Raw genomic sequence first — 18,963 nt, 5'->3', positions numbered from 1 at the left:
TGAGCATGTTATCGAATCATTAAGATACAATTTTTGCACAGTGAATAGTTGCATTGTGTCAGTTATCCACTGTGAAAGACTCCATCGCAATCCGATTAAAAATTAAGCATTGCAGAGTGAAGTTCGTCCTATAAGACAGAAAGATATTCATTGCAGGTAACTGACCTTCTATTGTATGAGTGGACCCAGTCAGTACCAACAGTACTGGAATATACCCGTACCATGATACCACCGCCAGTCGCTTTAATGATGGACAGGAGACAGAGTGGATGCTTGGCTTCCTGAGGCTCAGGTCACACTTTCAACCTACCATTGGTGCAGAACAGTGTAAGCAGAGACTCTTCAGACCACATGATCTCTTTCCACTGTTTCCACGGTCCAGTGTTGAAGTTGGTGGCACCACTACCACTCCAGTCGAATATTTCGATTTTTTACAGGAAGAAATGGTTTTCATATGAGCCACGACCACCACATCACGGATTCTTAAACTCTTGCAGTATAGTTCGGCTGGAAATGGGATTTTATTTGTATAAATTAAAAATTTTCAGTCATTTTCTGCATACTGAACCTTCCATTTTCCAACACACAGTTCGCTTTAAATTCCTGTGGTCTTGTTTTGCAATACCGACTTCCTGAAGCATTTCTTCCTTTTATGGCTGCATTCTATTTTAGGTCTTCCACTCATTGTGCACTTTAAGTATGGTTGCTATCGACACAACAGTGTCCTCCTTTGTTTTCTCAATTATAACTCCTGCTAAACGTACTCTTGCTAAACAGCAACACCTTTCTGAAAATTTGAAAGATCACCTGTCTTCCGCATGGCCAGATCAACCAAAAAGCCTCAGGAGGCGTACAATATTTATCTGATACCACAGAACTTGTGATCATACCATGTGACAACTTATATTTGCATACAGTAAGTTTAATTATCTGTTGACACCAACTGCAAAATGTTTCTAATTTTATGTCCAGTAAGTGTACATAGAAGTATATTTCATCTTTATGTTACGAATTCCTCTCTTTCAGGAGAGCAAAGGATATCTTGGCCTCAAGGCAGTCGGCCTCTTAGCGATCAAAGTTATTCAGACAAGTTGAAACTGCTGGAAGAAGTAAGGGATGTCCCCATGGAAAAATGGAAAGCCGATACGGTCTTAGCCTGGCTCGAAATTAGTTTGTGTATGCCTCAATATTCGTCTAAGTGTTCGGAAAACATCAAGAGCGGGAAGGTAAAGTGACTTTCTATTTTAAACTTTATTTTATTTCTTACTGTTCTACTTACAGTGCAAATCGACTTTAAACTTCTTTTTAATATTTTCAGTTTATCAAACATTGTATTGCTTATTTCAGGTTCTCTTAGAACTTTCGGACGCCGAGTTGGAGAGTGGATTGCATATAGTAAACGTGATGCATCGAAGGAAGTTAAGATTAGCTATTGAAGAACACAGAGATCCAGCAACATGGTAAGTGGAATTAAGATTTTTTCAATTCCATAATGAATAATCCAAGATAACTAGCTGTCATCCTAAGTGGAATTAACACAAAACTTTTAAATTTTTGTTAATACTACTCTTAGCATATTAACCCTACAATTTTTATGGCTCCATCTTTGAAAATAACTCTATCTCCAACTCCATCTTTAAAAATAAATTGAGTGGCTTCGAAGTATTATTCCAGAAAGGAAAGAAAGGAAACCATCCAGATGCTGCCAGAAGCGAATTATTTATAATATAAGCGAGAGGTAACTCATGCAGAACCTCAATGAGGCGTACCTCTTGTAGAACCTCTGCGAGAGATATCTCATGATGATGGGTTTCCTTAAAGAGTACATACAGAGACCGTTTGTTGATGCGTAATAGTGAACACATCATTCATTTGCATACACTGAGTGATCACTGAATTATGGTCACCTACCTAATATCATATTGGGCCGCCGTTCATACGGCTTTCAGCCGCTGTCGCCTAGACATTGATTCCTCTAGATGTCTGAAGACGTCCGTAGGGATATACAGCCATGCTGCCTTCAAAGCTTTCCGCAATGTTAGAATAGATGACGGTTGCTTGTCCATAAGCATTATCGTCTTGGAAGATCCCGTTTCTGTCTGAGAAAAAATGCAACATGGCAGGGTGCACCTGGTCTTCTAAGAGCAGCAGTTATACCTCATCAGTGAAACGTTGTCCATGCGCACCAGAGGTCCTAGTTCTTGCCAGCAAAACATACTCCATGTTAAGAAACTTCTACCATCTGCCTGGATAGTAGGCACATTGAACTATGGATCCATGGACTCGTGTTTCTTATGCCACAAACGAAGGCGTCCATCGGCGTGTTGTGCCAACTATTTGGACTGATCCGACCAGCACCCTTGTTTCCAGCCTTCTAGTGTCCGACCAGCGTGTTGCTGACACCACAGCATTCGCTGTAAACGATGATCAGCGGTGAGGGGAGAGTGTCTCTTGGGTCATCTCCTATGGAACCTCATACGTCTAAGTGTGCAGCTCACCGTCATTTGGGATTTTTTTTTGCATTCCCCATATTGTAGTGCGATGTCAGCTGTCGCACAGTGACCTGCCATTGAGCCCGTACAACGCGCTGCACCCTTCTCTACGGATGAGGTGGTCATAAGAGGGAACGTAACACAATAAAGCTTCATTTATCTGTTTTATTTAGTTTTAGTCCATCTAGTTCATATACGGAGTATATATATGGCGTCTATGAATTTCCAAAGTTTAAAGTTGAATGTTGTTTCTTCTTTCGGAAGGGACTTGAACCAAAACCATCCCAAAAGGGTCCTCTCCAAGATATTTCGAAATGGCGAAACCAACTGTAAACTGGGACGAAAGAGATTTTCTAATTGGCTGAGAAGATGCGAGCTCGCAAAGACTTGTTTTCTGTAAGCAAAATCCTTAATTTTTTGGGTAACTTTTCAGGCTTTGAAAATTTCGAGTGTTTCTAGAAAAGAACCTGCGCCAGGGCTCAAGTATGTGTTTGTTTGTGTGTGTGTGTGTGTGTGTGTGGCGAGCTACGGTTGAACAGTTAGGCTAGGTTTGTTTTTATTTCATTTATTATTTTATTTTTTTTGACGTCTCTGGCCTTGGTTTGTAGTACAGAACTCTTCATTCTATGCATCTAATATTTCAGTGAGTAGTCAAGCCAGTGTATGAATGTTTTTAATGAACATGAATTACTTCCAGTGATGGATGTTTAAATTTGAGCACATTTGCTAACTGCTAATATAATATATGTATTCTTTACATGGCTAGACTTTGTTCCATAAGAGGACTGACCTTAATTCTGGCTTTAATCTTATTGATCACTTTCAAATCGCGTTTGCTTTCTTATTCTGAATCTTCATCAGTTCTGGCCAGTTCAACAATTCGCTGCATCTTTCTTTTAGTGTGAAATTCTGCAAAAGATACATTCTGGTCAAAATTTCTTCTAGAAGAAGCTTATCCTGGTGGCTTTGCATTCTTCGAGGATAGTCCCTTGCTGATAGCACATTTGGTTATAATCATGGTCCTCCCATATCGGATAGTAAAAGTCTGACTTCAAATTTCATCATTCACGAGAGGAATTTTTATAGTAATGGGTTTTTATCACAAGATCATTGAATTTATCAGTCTATCGGTTAATAGTCGACACAATATAGTTACGCTACATATTGCTTTGTTAATTGGCTTCTAGGATTCTTTAGTGACTCCTTTGGCTGCCACAATACTGAAATATTTCTGGTAATTCTGAACAGACAACCAACTATAGAACATACGCTATTTACAATCTCGATGTACAGAAGTTAAACTCAAGTATAGCTGTCAGAATCCTGTTTGGCAGGGCGGATATGCGCAGTGATATTTATAATTTTTGATGTTTATTAGCTGACACGAGAAAGATATTACTGTATTTGTTTTTCTTTTCTATAGCGTGTATCCAAAAATTGGCTTACTAACCCATTTTTGGGTTACAGAAGAATGGCTGCCTAGCATAGGTCTACCGTGTTACGTTGAAAGTTTTAGCAATCAGCTGATAGATGCTCGACTATTGAACGTCCTCACGAAAAAAGACCTTGAGAAATATTTGGGCATCTCAAGAAAGTTCCATCAAGTGAGCATACTGCAAGCGATTCACTTACTTCGATTAGTGAAATTCGATAAACAGGTAAGCTTTTAACATTTATTTTCTTGAATTCTAAAATCCAGTTGTTTATAAATAATTTATAAAATGTAAAAAAATAACTTTCAAGGACTTGTTGTTCTCCTGGATGGCAGAATGATTTAGCAAGGAAATGTCTGGAAGAAACCTGAGATTCAATTACTTGTGAATCATTCGATCAAGTATTAATTTTTTTCGAATTACTGAAGGCATTTTTTTTTTGTGTGTGGAAGAAAAATCAACGAAATCAATTAATTTTTTTTTAAATCATCATTAAATGAAACGCAACTTTTGTGCATATTCAATAAGCCATTATTAAAAACTGAAAGTTCAAAAAATTGCTGAGGTCATGGTTTGCTTGTTCAGACAATCCAAATACTTAAATTACGAATTTAAGAAAAATTTGTTCTCTTAAGTGCATGAAAAATTTTAACTTTTTTTTAGAAGTGAAATTAAAATTCAAATTCAAACGTTGAAAGGATATTTTTGGAAATTCATTTATTATTATTCAAAATTATTATATTGAATAATAAATACTGAATTATTATTCAATATAATAATAATTGAAATCTCAGCTCTGACATAATTTGAGAAAAATCTAAAATTCATTTAATTTAGTAAAATTAAAATAGAATTTAGAATTTCTAATTTATTAAAATTTTGTAATTTATTATTTACTATAGGTCGCACTAAAAATTATCTAAATCTTTTAAAATTTATATTTTAAGAATATATTTTAATACACTACATGTAAAATATATGTGTTTTTAGAATAACATCTAATTCAGTCACTATTAATCGAAATCAATATTTTTTATCCCAGTCAAAAAAAAAAAGTCCCATTTCACACATCCATTCGCTCTAAAATTTTGTCTCGAGTTCTTCCTTGAATTTATTTAAGCTATATCAACTTCCACAAAGACAGATGGACGTTTGGTGCCTCAATTAGATCACCTTGCAGGTGCCTAGTCTCCAGACACTTCAATTTGCAGAACTTAGCCTTTCTTGGTAAGAGGATCCCTTCATTCCCCTCACCAATCTTGTTGCCCTTCTCTGTACACGCTCAAGCAACTCAAGATACTTCTAAAATGAGGCCTCCAGACCTGTACGCAGTACTCAAGGCGTGGCCTGACCATTGCCTTATACAGAGGGATAATCACCTTCTTTTCCCTGCTAGCAAAATTCCTGTATATTATTGACAAAACCCCATGGCCTGCTCTTGCAGCCTGTCTGCATTGCTCAGAAAACTTCATATCTGACTGCACAATTACTCCCAGGTCTTTTTTCATAATTTACTACCCTAAGTGTAGTACCACTCAATTGGTACGTTACTCTGGGATTACTTCTACCATATGCAGTACTTTGCATTTGCATTTGTCAATATTAAACTTCAATTGCCACTTCTCAGCCCGTCTGCCCAACTTTTCTAGAACCTGTTGTAGTAGCATACTGTCATTGCTATCATTAACAACCCTGCCAACCTTTGTATATCTGTAAACTTTGACATTAAGCCCGATATACCTTAATTAATATTATTTATAAATATACAAAAGAACAATGGGCCCAACATCGAACCCTGGGGGACTCCACTAATAACATTGGTCGACGAAGAGCAGTGTCCATTGATTACCACTCTCGGTCTTCTCCTACTCAACCACCCTTTTATTCATTGCACAACATCATTGTAGCAACTTAATGAATGCCATACTGCTCCAATTTGTACAGTAGTCTTCGATGCATATGATATCAAAATCATTTTTTGCATCCATTTCCTTTGTGACAACATAGTTTCCAATCAAATTGGTCAGACAAGACTTCCCATTAACAAACCCATGCTGTGTCTGAATAATTACTGCAGTCTTGTCTAGATGATCCTCCAATGCTTCTTTAAACAGAGACTCCATTATTTTTCCTGGAACAGAAGTTAAACTTACAGGTCTGTAATTACTCGTGTCACCCTTTGATCCCCCTTTGTGAATTGGGGACACATTTGCGCATCTCCAGTCCGTGGGGATGAGAGCATCCTTGGACTTCCCCTAAATCCACGGATGCTCTCATAATCATGACTAAGGGGTTGCTTACTTCCTTTTCCGCCTCGTTTAATATAACTGTATAGATCCCGTCCACCCCAGGTACCTTTCTTATTTTTAACTTCAATAATTCCTGCTCCACTTTGCTCTCAGTTATTACAAAATCATTAAGCTCCCTATTAGAGTTTAATAAGCTTCTGTCCTCCACTTCCCCACAGAATTCCTCATGGGTGAATGTAGATGCAAAACACTCATCGTTTGTCAGCTATCTGAGCAGGATCATCAATAGCCGAACCATCGATATCAAGTGGACCAGTCTGATTCATCCACTTCTTTCTAGAGTTTATATAAGTAAAGTCCTTATTGTTTTTCTTAGCATCCTCTGCCAAAGATTTCTCGTAATCTGCCTTCGCTTGCCTAACTTCCTTTGTGGCTTGATTACAGACTAGCGAAGGCAGATTACGAGAAATCTTTGGCAGAGGATGCTAAGGAAAACAATAAGGACTGAACAATACCTGACATCCATTTAGGCCTGAACCTTGAACTGTATTTCTTAGTTGGTATGAAAAGCCTAGTAGCCTTCAAGATTAAGTCCCTGAAGGCTTCCCATTTAGAATTCACCGTTGGTAATATCATCAGTTCGTCCCACTGTACAGAATTTAAAAATTATCTGAGACCACTGTTGTCACCTTTACGAAGCAAAAATCTTTCCCTTCCATTTACTCCCGATGGTAGTTACGTCTTTAAGTAAATCTCACATCAGTACACTGTGATAACTGCCACGTAGTGGTTCCCGGATTTGCAAACTTTGAATCCTTTGCCAAAGATTACCTTATAATATATCCAAATGAGGTATTACAAATTGTAAATGGAACTCCTTTGCTATTGATATGTACAAAATACAGAAATGAAAAAAAAAAACAAAAAAACAATTTCTGTATTTTCCGGAATTTTATAGAGAACAGCAATTTTAAATTTCCGAAAAAAAAATTCAAAATTTTGGGATTTTAGAGAGATATACTTAATGGTCAAGCAGTTTTAGAGAACATTTCAATAAATATTAAGCACAAATAGCTGAAATCATTTATGATGACAATCTTGCCTTTTTACCCGTTTTTGCTGGATTTAAACCAAAGTAATGCACACAGAATAGAAACACCTCTGTAACGAATTGCCTTGATATTGCACTACTTGCAAGATATGGCTTTGGCAATATTGCAACTTTGACAACAGCTTATTTTCGACTGCTTTGTGTGCGTGCTGCCTTTAGAGACCACTTTCTATCTAGTGAGGGACCAGTAAGTCCTAAAATGGTTAGAGAAGTCTAATTTATAAAAAAAAAATTGCATATACAAGCATTGCTGGATTTAAACCAAAATTATTCGCACAGAATAGAAGCACCTTTGTAACGAGTTGCCTTGATATTGCACTACTTGCAAGATATGGCTTTGTCAATATTGCAACTTTGACAACAGCTTATTTTCGACTGTTTTGTGTGCGTGCTGCCTTTAGAGACCACCTGCTATCTAGTGAGGGACCAGTAAGTCCTAAAATGGATGTTAGAGAAGTCTAATTTATAAAAAAAAAATTGCATATACAAGCATCTTAATTAATGTTAGTCTATTTTTGCATGGTTTCTTAACTGAGTTTACTCTGCGTGTGTAATTAAAATTTTAAGATAAAAATTTAATAAATATAAAAATAAATAAACTTCGTTACAAACAATATTATTTATTTTGTTTTTTTTTATCATTATGGTGTGTGATTAAGATTTTTTTGTAAATTTTCTTGTTTGTTTATTTTATATTGAAAGCACACTCATTGCTAATTATCGTTGTGTTCAGAGAAATGCATATCAGCTTAAACTGAAGCTATTTATTAATTTTAGGTACTAGTTCAAAGGCGGTCACAGAGTGAGGTCATGGACATCGATCCTATAGTGTGGACGAATGAAAGATTTATCAAGTGGGCCAAAAGTATAGATCTGGGGGTAAGCCATCTTTTCTTCCTTTATTGTTTCTCCAGGCTATCTAAAATTATAGCATTAACCATTCAGTATGGTGAGATAAATCAGGGGAGAATGCTTAAAAATATCCTTCATTTCGCAGCTAGAAAAACATATAATTCAACACATTGCTGTCTTTGGACTTAATTATAATTTAAATGAGTTACCTTTAATGGTTTACTCTACCCGATTCATTAACATATCCACAGCAACATCAAATTTCCAAAAGCTATTATGCCAGATCCCCCCGCCCCTAGTTCGCGTGGATCCTCGAACAATAATTTTTAAAACATCATCTAAAATGCAAAGCAAATATTCTACTTCCATTAATGAATAATAATAATGTTCCCTTATTTTATTTCTCTGCATGAGGATATTGTGATAGATATATTCAACCCAAAATTTTGTTTTTCATAAGAATATCTTTGGACTGTGTTTAGCATAATTTGGAACAGACTTTGAATTGAACAATTTCCTTTATTTATTTATCTATTACTATTTTTGTGTGATTGAGAATTTGAAATCAAAAATTTGCATTAATTTTCCAGGAGTATGCTAATAACTTATTGGCCAGTGGAGTTCATGGAGCTTTGGTAGTCCTAGAGCCATCATTTACTGCCGATACGATGGCCACGGCCTTAGGAATTCCTTCTTCAAAAAATATTATTAGACGCCATTTGACTACAGAACTAGAAAATCTTATACAACCTGCAAGGTAGGTGAAGATAGAAATTAAATGCATTAACAAATGAATTTCAAATACTGAAGCATACTTTTAATAAAAGGCAATGTGATCTTCTCTATATACGTAGAGTATATGCTTTATATTATATTAATTTTAATCTATTAATTAATTATAATGTATTAATACATTGCTTTAGCAGAAACAGCCTTTTAATATTTTTAGCTTAGGTAACCGTTATTTTAGCTTATACCTAACCAAAATGATGTATGACGTCATTTCCTGTTTCAGGATAACTCTGCAAGAAGAAAGGAACATTGCCAAAGAAAAATCCGATAGATCATCTGATCGCTCTTCAAGTTCTCTTCGTAGGAATTTTATAAGATCGTCGAGCAGGGGTAGTCTGGACAGAACTGAAAAACGCAGGTCAAGTGCAAGGGTAGGTATTTTTATCGTCGACTGATGATAAAAATATTTTTGAATTTTTTTAGGAAATTACTTTTTATCTTTGCATATTTACCAATATGAAAGAGAGAACCAACTAGTATATTATGATTATAAATATATTTGAAAAGTTTATTATTCACCAAAAAGAATATACTATAATTTAATTTATTTTATTTAAAAGCAATAGTTATGTATTTACCAAAACACCACAATATTATAAGAGTGGTTTTGTTATTATAGGAAAGGGGCGGTGTTAAAAAGTTTTACGTTTATTGCGATAAATGATCATTCTGGGTTCAGAGCTACTGTTTTCTTGCATTATGATGGAGTTATTGATCAGATTTATTTAATGAACAGAATTCTTTTTTCATCTTATACAGGGTTCCCTAACCAGAGCGCTTGGACTGAAATTCCAAGAAGAAATAAGCCGTACTTCGAGTGGTCGAACAACACCTCAGCTTCCAAAGACACCTGATACAAAACGCCATCGACCCCAAAGAGATATCCAGACAATAACAGTAACACCGGTCTGAAAATGCTTTGCCCTAGAGTTATCTTATAATTGATATTGTAAATAAGTCAAATGATCATTTATGGAAGTTGAAAATGCCATTTGGTTCTCGTCTGAGCTTTTGTATTATAGATTTTGTTTTTCAGATGTATTCTATTTCCTCGGGTGTTCTTTTAAGTAGTTCAAATGGAAATATGAATTGTGTACCAAAAGAGGTTATTCATAATGGAATTTGCGTTTGTAATTAGCCTAATTACAATACTTTTCCTGTTCAGAATTAGGAAGAATCACCTCTTAATTCGCTCGCTAGACGGCAGTACTGTACTGCTTTATAAGTATTAAACAAAATTATTAATTATATGTTACATTTTACAATAATGAGAGATATTTGGGATTCAATCAGTAACTGTAATTATTGGAATTCAGTTCTGTATATTTGCTGTAAACATTTGGGTATATTGTGCTGCCATCTAGCGAGCTGGAAATTTTGTCTTGACTTTCTCTTCAACGAAACTTCATATATCTACCAAGTGAACAACCGGCATTTCTTTAAAACTGATAGTTCCATCCAGTAATGTTTATATAATTTAAACTTAATAAACATTACTTGTATAAACACTAGCTGTATTTTACCTGTATAAAGCTCGTAACGTTTACTAATTTTAACTATGATCTCATTAAATCAAAGATATAGAAACTTTGAGTTGGCATTTAGTTTGTAAACGTAATGTAGAGCGATCATACCGGTGAAACAACACTCAGGGGACTATTTTCTCGTTTATTTTATTTTATTTTTTGTTTCCACTATCATTCTAAAATACGTTATAACGCAATACAATAATTATTAAAATGGTTAATTCAAAAAATATCGAAAGTTTAACTCGTTTATAACTAGATGGCGCCACTATACTTTCTTGAAAAGTGTAAAGTCAGATTCTCATTGAACTTCGTCTCAATATTAATAAGTAAAACTCTAATTTAAACTTAATTTATAAAAAAGCTGGATATAATTTAACATTTAACGAAGAATGTAATTAACATTTTAATTTTCATTGTCTGTTGCTTTGCTCTTTCTTATTTAGTAAGATTTTTCAAAATATCTGAAATGGTATCAGTGCATATAAAAACATTTTAATAATTTTATTGCATAAAATTATATTTAATTTAAATGCAACTGATTTTATCCCCCACATACTAAACACTTTTGCGTGAGTTTAATTATACAAAATTGCATATTAAAAACGCGCCTGCGTGAACTGACAATTTGTTTTGAAACCTAGCAACAAAATAGACGTCCATAACAAAAATGACGCATGCGCAGAAACAATTCTTTGAATTGTTTCGGATTTATTAGAAAATGAAATAAAACCGTTTTTAAAATTTCTTTTTCTTTTTTTTAAATTCAGTTTTCTAGTGTTTGTTCCCGAAAAATCTATGTAAATAACTACCTAGTATTTAATGTTCATTAAATCATTGTATAGATTTATTTCAGTCATCTGAAGATTATTTGACGTATATATTTGACGTGTCATTTGACGTATGTCATTTATTGCCTGCATTTAATGCCTTAAAATCCCCTCAATATTATTAGCGTTGCTTCACGTGATTTGTTAGTTATGCTATTTTGAAGCAGACTAGTCCTTCGGCGAGTACAATAAATAAAAAAGATATATATATTTAAATAATACATGCATTTTGTATATTATTCAATGTTCCTAAAAATAAGCAGATGTAGTACATTTTGATTCATGAGAACGTTCATACATTTGAAGAGTTAGTTAGTTAATTAGTTAGGAAATCATGTGATATTTTACAGACCGGAAAAAATGTTTTGGAACATGATTGTAATTCGGAAAAATGTTGCTTGTATGTAAACTGTATTAAATCGCATTAAACTGTTTGAATTGACACAGTTATTTATTTATTTATTTTTACTGAAGAATATATATATGTTGTATACACCGTCAGCATTGTGATGGGTGAAAATGTTTTTTTTTTTTTTAATCCGTGATAAAGGGTATGGGGCTGATCGTATTATTATTCATAATGGAAATTTTACAGGAATTTTTCCCCTCTTCAATATGGAAGCCAAAGAAGGGTTTCTGAACAGCAATATGCCAACCAGTCTATAATTTCTACAAACAGCTTTTAAATTGGTTTCAAAACTATCTTTGATAATAGCGAAGTGAAAGCATGAGTTTCCAAAGAGAGACTAATATATACATAGTCCATTCAAAACATTATGACCACCTACCCAATAGTTGGTACGTCCTCCTCTTGATGCCAGTAGCGCTGCCACACGGCGAGGTATGGACTCTATAAGTCCTCTGAACTTGCAAGAGGTGTGCTGTATCATGTCGCCAGGACTGGGTCCTGTAGAATCCGAACGCTGGATCTACCGATCCACATAACCACAGAGATATTCTAGGGGATTCATAATGAGATGAATTCGGTGGCCAATGTAGCACTTGGAAATCACTTTTGTGTTCGTCCAACCACTCTCGAACAATACCGGCAACGTGGCAGGGAGCATTATCCTGCTGAAACATACCTGTGCCATCCGGGAACACAGTCAGCCACAAGGGGGTTAGTTAGTTTTTAGTTCAGAGTATAGGGGTATGAGGACTCCACGAGATTCCCAGGAAAACATTCCTCATATCAAAACACTGCCACCACCTGCTTGTTTCTGTTGGACCAGGACATCGGAGTGATTCCTCTCCGCAGTTTGTCTACTGTTCACACAGCTTAGCAGGAAACGTGATTAATCGAAAAAGGCTATTTCTTTTCAGTCGCCAATGGTCCTATAACGCCATTCAGATGAAAACTTCAAGCGTTGTTGGCGATGAGTGGCCGTAGGCATGGATACCTTGACCGGGCGCCTACCTTACAGAGGAGGGTTTGTTGGATTGTGGTCTTAGAAACACCGCTGGTTGTTCCTTAAAGTCCATGGTCATGTGCTATTGAAACGGTGGCTCTTAGAACGTCCGTTCAACACCGCCTCGTGTCACTGCGAAGTAGTGGTCATAATGTTTTGACTAGACAGTGTGTGTGTGTGTGTGTGTGTGTGTGTGCGTGCGTGGTGCGCACACGCACTACTGTTAATGAGCCAGGCATGCGATTTAGTGTGGTGTGTGTGTGCTATGTTGCGCTGTCCTGGCCACTTGGCTACCCAGAAGCAGCAATCTTCTGTAAAACTTCTTCTGCGTACTCGTCCACCCCATGGGAAGGTGGGCCAATCCATCATTTTTGAGACGATCTCCACCCACAGGAAGTAATACCATACCAGCGAAGCAGTGTTCTCTGGGGCCCATTCCAGAGAAAAAGAGGGAAAAAAATGCCATATGCAAGGGGAGAAAAGTATATCATTAAAAACTGGTTAGTTACCCTAGAAGTTTAAAATAATTTTACTATTTTATACTTTATCATTCCTTCCGACGCATCGCTTAAGTAAAAAACAATGCTCAATGTCTTTCAGCTCGAATTCACCCTTCTTTCTTTAAGAATCAGATGCATTTCACTGTCACTTGTGTTTAATTTCTGAATGCAAGTCCAGTCCAGTCAAATGCATCTCACCGTCACTTTAGTTTAATTCCTAAACAGCACATTGCAATTCCATTTGAAACTTTCTGCAATCCTAATATAAAGTCCATGGTATAAAAAAAAAAATTAAACTATTATACTGGGGTCACCTGCAAATGACTTTCAACTACCTATGTGTATTGTATCTGTAAATTGCGTGTGTGTGTTCTCTGGTCGATTCGCCTGTTTTGCTGGACAAAAAACCTCAATTTTTCTTGGGAAAAACCTTGTTAGCTACGCCTGAGACCGATTAATTAGGGTCCCCCGAAAAATTATTTCATCTATCCATGGGTATTGTGTCTCTAAATTGCGTGTGTTCTCTGGTCTATTTGCCTGCTTTGCTGGACGAAAAACCCCGGTTTCTTTAACTTCCAGAACGTAAAAATACACGTGACCATTTCAATGCCCTTTAAGTGAAAAGCGCCAGGGATTGAAGTGAAACACAACTCAAGGCACTTGCGACATTTTAAAATATATTTATATTAGAAAATGTATATTAAAAATTAGTTTGCACGAATATATGTGGTACAAATAATAGTTTTAATACCTAATGGTTGTTCGAATAAAACAGCTGCTTTTAAACAGACTTGGTATGCACGGTACATGTTGGTTACACCCGAGGAACAGATTGCCCCCCTAGGAACAGCGTTAACGAAATTTTGGAGTTAGAAACAGTGCACACTACCTAACGTGTTTTATGAATGTGGTGCTCCATCGCAGTGTCACGCAAACTTTTTTTCAGAAATGCCTATCCTCAGACTTTGTATGGCTTCGATGAAATCAGAGCGCATGGCAATATTGCTGGATCATGTTATTATGCAAATTGCACGTTATCATGCAACGTGCAATTTTCTTGTTTTTCATTTAATCTGAGGATGACCGCGATCTTAGGAAAGTCCATAGGGACAGTTTGACACTATTCCGTTTCATATTTAATTATTGTTTATTTAACCTTGTACATGTTCATGACACATTTATAGATTCAGCTATCAAATGATTATGATTTAAACTTTTATTAATGCTCTGCTAAGTGCAAATAATATACACAATAAGGCACAGGTGTAATAGCTGCAGTAATTAAAACAGGTGTCTAAATTTGCTTTTTTTTGACACAGACTTTAATAACATTCTGTCTTATGGCGATGATATCAATATATTACAGTACCGATATATCACAGCATTCTCCTTTGAAAAGCGACGTAATTATATTCATTGTATAATTACCTGTAATTCTCCTATTTCTTGAAGCAATTTTACAGCATAACATATATAACAGCCAAAAATCACTATTTTACATTATGCAGAAATATCAAAGGTACATAGCATTTTTTACATTTTATATGCATAAAGAAACTTCTAGTCATCTAAACCTTTAAATCATACATGTAGAAATGTAATTTTAAATAAAAGACAACCAGAAAAAAATCCAGAAAAAAAAAACTCAGAAGGTGGTAGGAAGACCACTCTGGTCAATAAATCATCCAGTGCCTTTAACAATAACAAAAATTTAGCTGACAACAAATGCAACTGTTTAAACATATATCAGCTAAAATTATTTCAATTTATATATAAAACATTATTCACAATATAATTATAACTGAAATTTATATTTATAACTATAATTTTATGTACATAAATTCTTTTTTAACATTTCTATTAATAATTTAATATTTACTTAATCCATCTTTCTGAAATTTATATAAGCTGAGAACAATTGTCGGTCAGATAACAAAGGTCGTTTCTATTTTACAATAAAGATTGAAATAAATATAAACAATAAATAAATATATAAAATAAAATTATAAATTTTTATTAAAAATGAAAATATACAAAAATTATAAAAAATATAAATAAAGTAGAATTTAAATATGACAACAAATTGATGTATTTCAGCTAAAAATATTTAAATTCGTATATAAGACATGCACAATACAATTATAACTATAATTTATAAATATAAATTCTTATAGAAATATATATTCTTATATAAATAAAAGATTGTATTAAGCAAATATTAATTTATTAATAAAAAATAAATAAGAATTATAAAAATTGTTATTTGATTTTTAATTTAATTAAAAATTAAATTAAAAATAATTTAATTTTTACTTAATACTCCTTTCTGAAATTTATATAAGTCCGAGAACAATTATGATTAGCGACAATTAGACATTGTTTTTATTTACAATAAATTAAGAAAGATAAAATAAAGACAATAAATATGATAAAAACAGTTGGAGCTATAACTGATATAAATAATAATAAATAAAACCTGTTTTGTGCTTCTTTAACGGATACTTGACAATTAAAAAGAAGCTGATAAACATCATAAATTTATCTACTTTGACATATTGCACCACATAAAAATACGAGTTCTAACAATTTTTTCTAGACCATTTCCTTCTAAATCTCTAGTTCCTGAGATAAAGGTAGATCTAATTCTTTGTGAAATTTTATCACCTAAACTTATTACTCTAACCATGTAGAATATAAGTAGATGAATATATTAACATGACAACATCCACGAGAAAGTAAAAATACCATACATTGACTTTCCTAAAAGAAAAGTACAATAATTGTGCAAAATATGGGAAAGAGCATGACAAAATACTAAGCAGAAAAATATCGATAGTTTCTAACTTAAGCACATTCAGTCCACGTTATTTAGAACCGTTCACCTAAAAATTATGATATGAGTTCCAATCCAATATTATTAGGACTTTTCATCAATGAGATCAAGGAATGAAGATTTTAAAAACACGATTTTGTTAGGTGATTCGAACATATACAAGAAAAGGAACTGGGGATAGTTCTCCTTTTCGTTTAATACAATTTTCTCTCAAACTTCACCGGTTGAAGGAGCAATCATTAGCTAAATAGTTATTGACCAAATATTTAGCTCCATTAGCTAAATAGTTATTGACCAAATCGTAAATAAAGCAATATTATTTAGAAAATGGTGCTGAACAATTTAAGAAGTTATAAATTAATTATTGTTAATTCATATATGAATTTAAATACTATATTTGAATATGTAAACTTCATTATAATTAGAGATGTAAATTCATAAAAAAATTGTGATTTAATTAATAACTTACTTGTAATGAATAGATAATTTCATTAATTTTATTTAAAAATACATAAGTGTATCAAAAAAAAAGCCTATCTTTGATTAAAAAACTGAAACTGGTTTATTATAATGAACAAAACAGGGTAGGTATGTTCAGATTACTGAACTATTACTTTTTTGCATACACCTCCATTAGCTAAATAGTTATTAAATTTATTAAAAAAGTGGGCAACTTTTGATTTATTTTATTTTATTATATTTTTGATATGCTCTTGTATTTCATGAATTTTATCGTTATATAATATACCATCGTTAATATTAAATATTCTAAAGAAATACTTAATTTACACACGAATTAGACATTAAATAAAATTATTGAACATTAATTTTCGAACACATTAGAAAATCTTTTAAGTATTTTTCTGAGACAATATTTGAATTATCATTAGATATTGGTAAATTATTTCTTTGAAATAAATCTACTGATTTCTAAATATTGCATTAAAGTAAAAATAATAATAAAATGAATTAAAATTTAAATATTGGAAAATTGTATTTAAAATTTATTTTTAAATGCGTTTATAATAATTATTATTTTTTTAATTTTAAGCATGCATACATTTTAATATGTTAAATGTTTTATAGGTGAGTTATTTTCATATATGAGATGAAGTTTGAAACGACTTCAGCAGCTTCAGGGTACGAATTCCATAAATTTAAGTTCAAACCTACACCATACTCTGCAATCTTCGACCAAAAATGGCTTCCAATTATGCAATTTCTTCACATATTAGGCTCTGTTTTGAGCCAGATTGTACCATTACCACTAGCGGAAGTTCCAAAGATGCGTTTTCATACACGAACCACTCTTTTTTTTTTTTTTTTTAATTTCTGTCATAACCTGACCACAAGCTCAGAAAGCATCTGTGAATAATTGTTTTCCACACTAAGTGCAGGTAGAGTCACCGTTTTATCTCCGTCACGGATGGAAACGAGGGTCAAAGTCTGTTGAGGTCCTCCTTTACCATTGCCACTTCCAGCACGGTCAACCAACATTGGCAGAATACCCTCAGTAGCCGTGCTCACTAAACATGGGTCCTCCCCTCGAAGTGCTCTGCGTAGTAAATTGGAAGGAGGTTTCTTTGGCCTTAAAAAATAAGAATAAATAATTGTATAAATATTGTTATTATTTAGTCAACCAAATATAATCAGTTAACAAAAGTAGTACATATAATAAATGTCAATTAGTGGTTCAGTATAATGGTTAAAGATCACGTGATGCTTGTTCAACTCGACATTTGGAGGAACCCGGAATTTATAGCTTTGGCTCTGCAGAAAACCATCAAAATTAATTCATTTTACTTGGAGATAAAAAAAGAAACCTCCAGTTGTTGACAACACTTGGAATTCTTGATAAATATGGTAGAGTTAATCTATATGTTCTTTTATAATGACTTTTTGATATCTATTTTAATTAAATATCTTCTAAGTGTTTTTTCGTTGGGAGAACATTGGTAGTTTCACATTGGAGCTTATAGGAAAATTTGTATATCTTTATTTTTTATAAAAACTATCTGTATAATTAAAATATCTAAAAATAAAAGTAATAAAATGAATGGCAAATATTTCGAATTGAAATTCTTCTCGAATTACATTGAAATATAACTACCTTCCTCTTCTTACAACCGGTGCTTGCTTCTTTTCGTCTATTCCTTCAAAGAGTTTGTGCAGGAGATCGGTGTTCGAAACCCGAATAATTCGTGAACCCTCAGACCTGGTACTACCTGCACTTCCTTTCTTTTTTTCATCTGTTGGTGTAACTGGACGGACTTCTTAAATACAGAAAAAAGGATTATTAGAAAAGACCACGGTAATCGAATTGTAAAAAAAATAATAATAAATAAATAGGCGCATAAATCAAGAACTCATTTTTGAATTAATAAAAGTGGATGGAAGTTTCCCACAAGAGGATCTTACGTGAAAACCCCAACAGGGTCGAAGTTTCCGAGATACTCATACAGGCGAACCTGACACCAACTACCATGCCACGTTCAAAGTCACTTAATCTTTGTTTTGCCTAGTCCTCATGTTGAATTGCAGACATACAGCATCCCTAATTATTTGTCCACCTGCTTTATAACGCATGGTACGAACACGGTAACTGTTCCTGAAAAAACACTCCATTTCATGAAAGGGTAGGCGTACCTAATAAAATAGTCACCCAGTGTATTATAGAACAAAATAACTCACCCCTCCCACTGTTCTAAGTAACAGACACGAAAGGCAACGGGAAACCACCCTGTTATTTTATATTCTGTTCTCGTGAGGATGTGGATGATGCTTATCAACTGCATCACGAGTCTTTTGTCAAGAGGAGACTGACCAGGAAATATACCCTATTCCACTCAAGGAAAAGTTTGAGAAAATCGTCCATTGTTATTATATCCGGTTTTTTCGGAATATTTCCGGTGTTTTGTTTATTGATGTCGACTTCA

At 33.9% G+C, this 18,963-nt stretch overlaps 2 protein-coding genes across 2 annotated transcripts in view; one reads left to right on the top strand and one right to left on the bottom strand.

Moving 5' to 3' along the window:
* The window catches only part of LOC150085352 (kazrin-like), a 47,346-nt gene extending 37,443 nt beyond the window's left edge, over positions 1-9,903 (top strand). Inside the window, exons 8-14 of the mRNA XM_090373171.1 lie at positions 1,027-1,226; positions 1,348-1,460; positions 3,916-4,150; positions 8,063-8,164; positions 8,728-8,894; positions 9,153-9,300; positions 9,689-9,903. Coding sequence (XP_090229297.1) covers positions 1,027-1,226; positions 1,348-1,460; positions 3,916-4,150; positions 8,063-8,164; positions 8,728-8,894; positions 9,153-9,300; positions 9,689-9,841 — 1,118 coding nt within the window. The 3' untranslated portion in view covers positions 9,842-9,903. The remainder of the gene's footprint in view (positions 1-1,026; positions 1,227-1,347; positions 1,461-3,915; positions 4,151-8,062; positions 8,165-8,727; positions 8,895-9,152; positions 9,301-9,688) is intronic.
* Positions 9,904-17,362: 7,459 nt separating this feature from the next.
* LOC150085350 (uncharacterized) overlaps positions 17,363-18,963 on the bottom strand; it is a 32,899-nt gene continuing 31,298 nt past the window's right edge. Inside the window, exons 3-4 of the mRNA XM_090374537.1 lie at positions 18,138-18,300; positions 17,363-17,615 (exon numbers count right to left, since the gene is read on the bottom strand). Of these exons, the coding sequence (XP_090230663.1) occupies positions 17,363-17,615; positions 18,138-18,300 (416 nt within the window). The remainder of the gene's footprint in view (positions 17,616-18,137; positions 18,301-18,963) is intronic.

Source organism: Mastigoproctus giganteus, chromosome 5 (genome assembly GCF_048544385.1).
Source record: "Mastigoproctus giganteus isolate SK-2022 chromosome 5, ASM4854438v1, whole genome shotgun sequence".
Classification (NCBI taxonomy): Eukaryota; Metazoa; Arthropoda; class Arachnida; order Uropygi; family Thelyphonidae; genus Mastigoproctus; species Mastigoproctus giganteus.
This window is presented reverse-complemented; position numbering and strand designations above follow the sequence as displayed.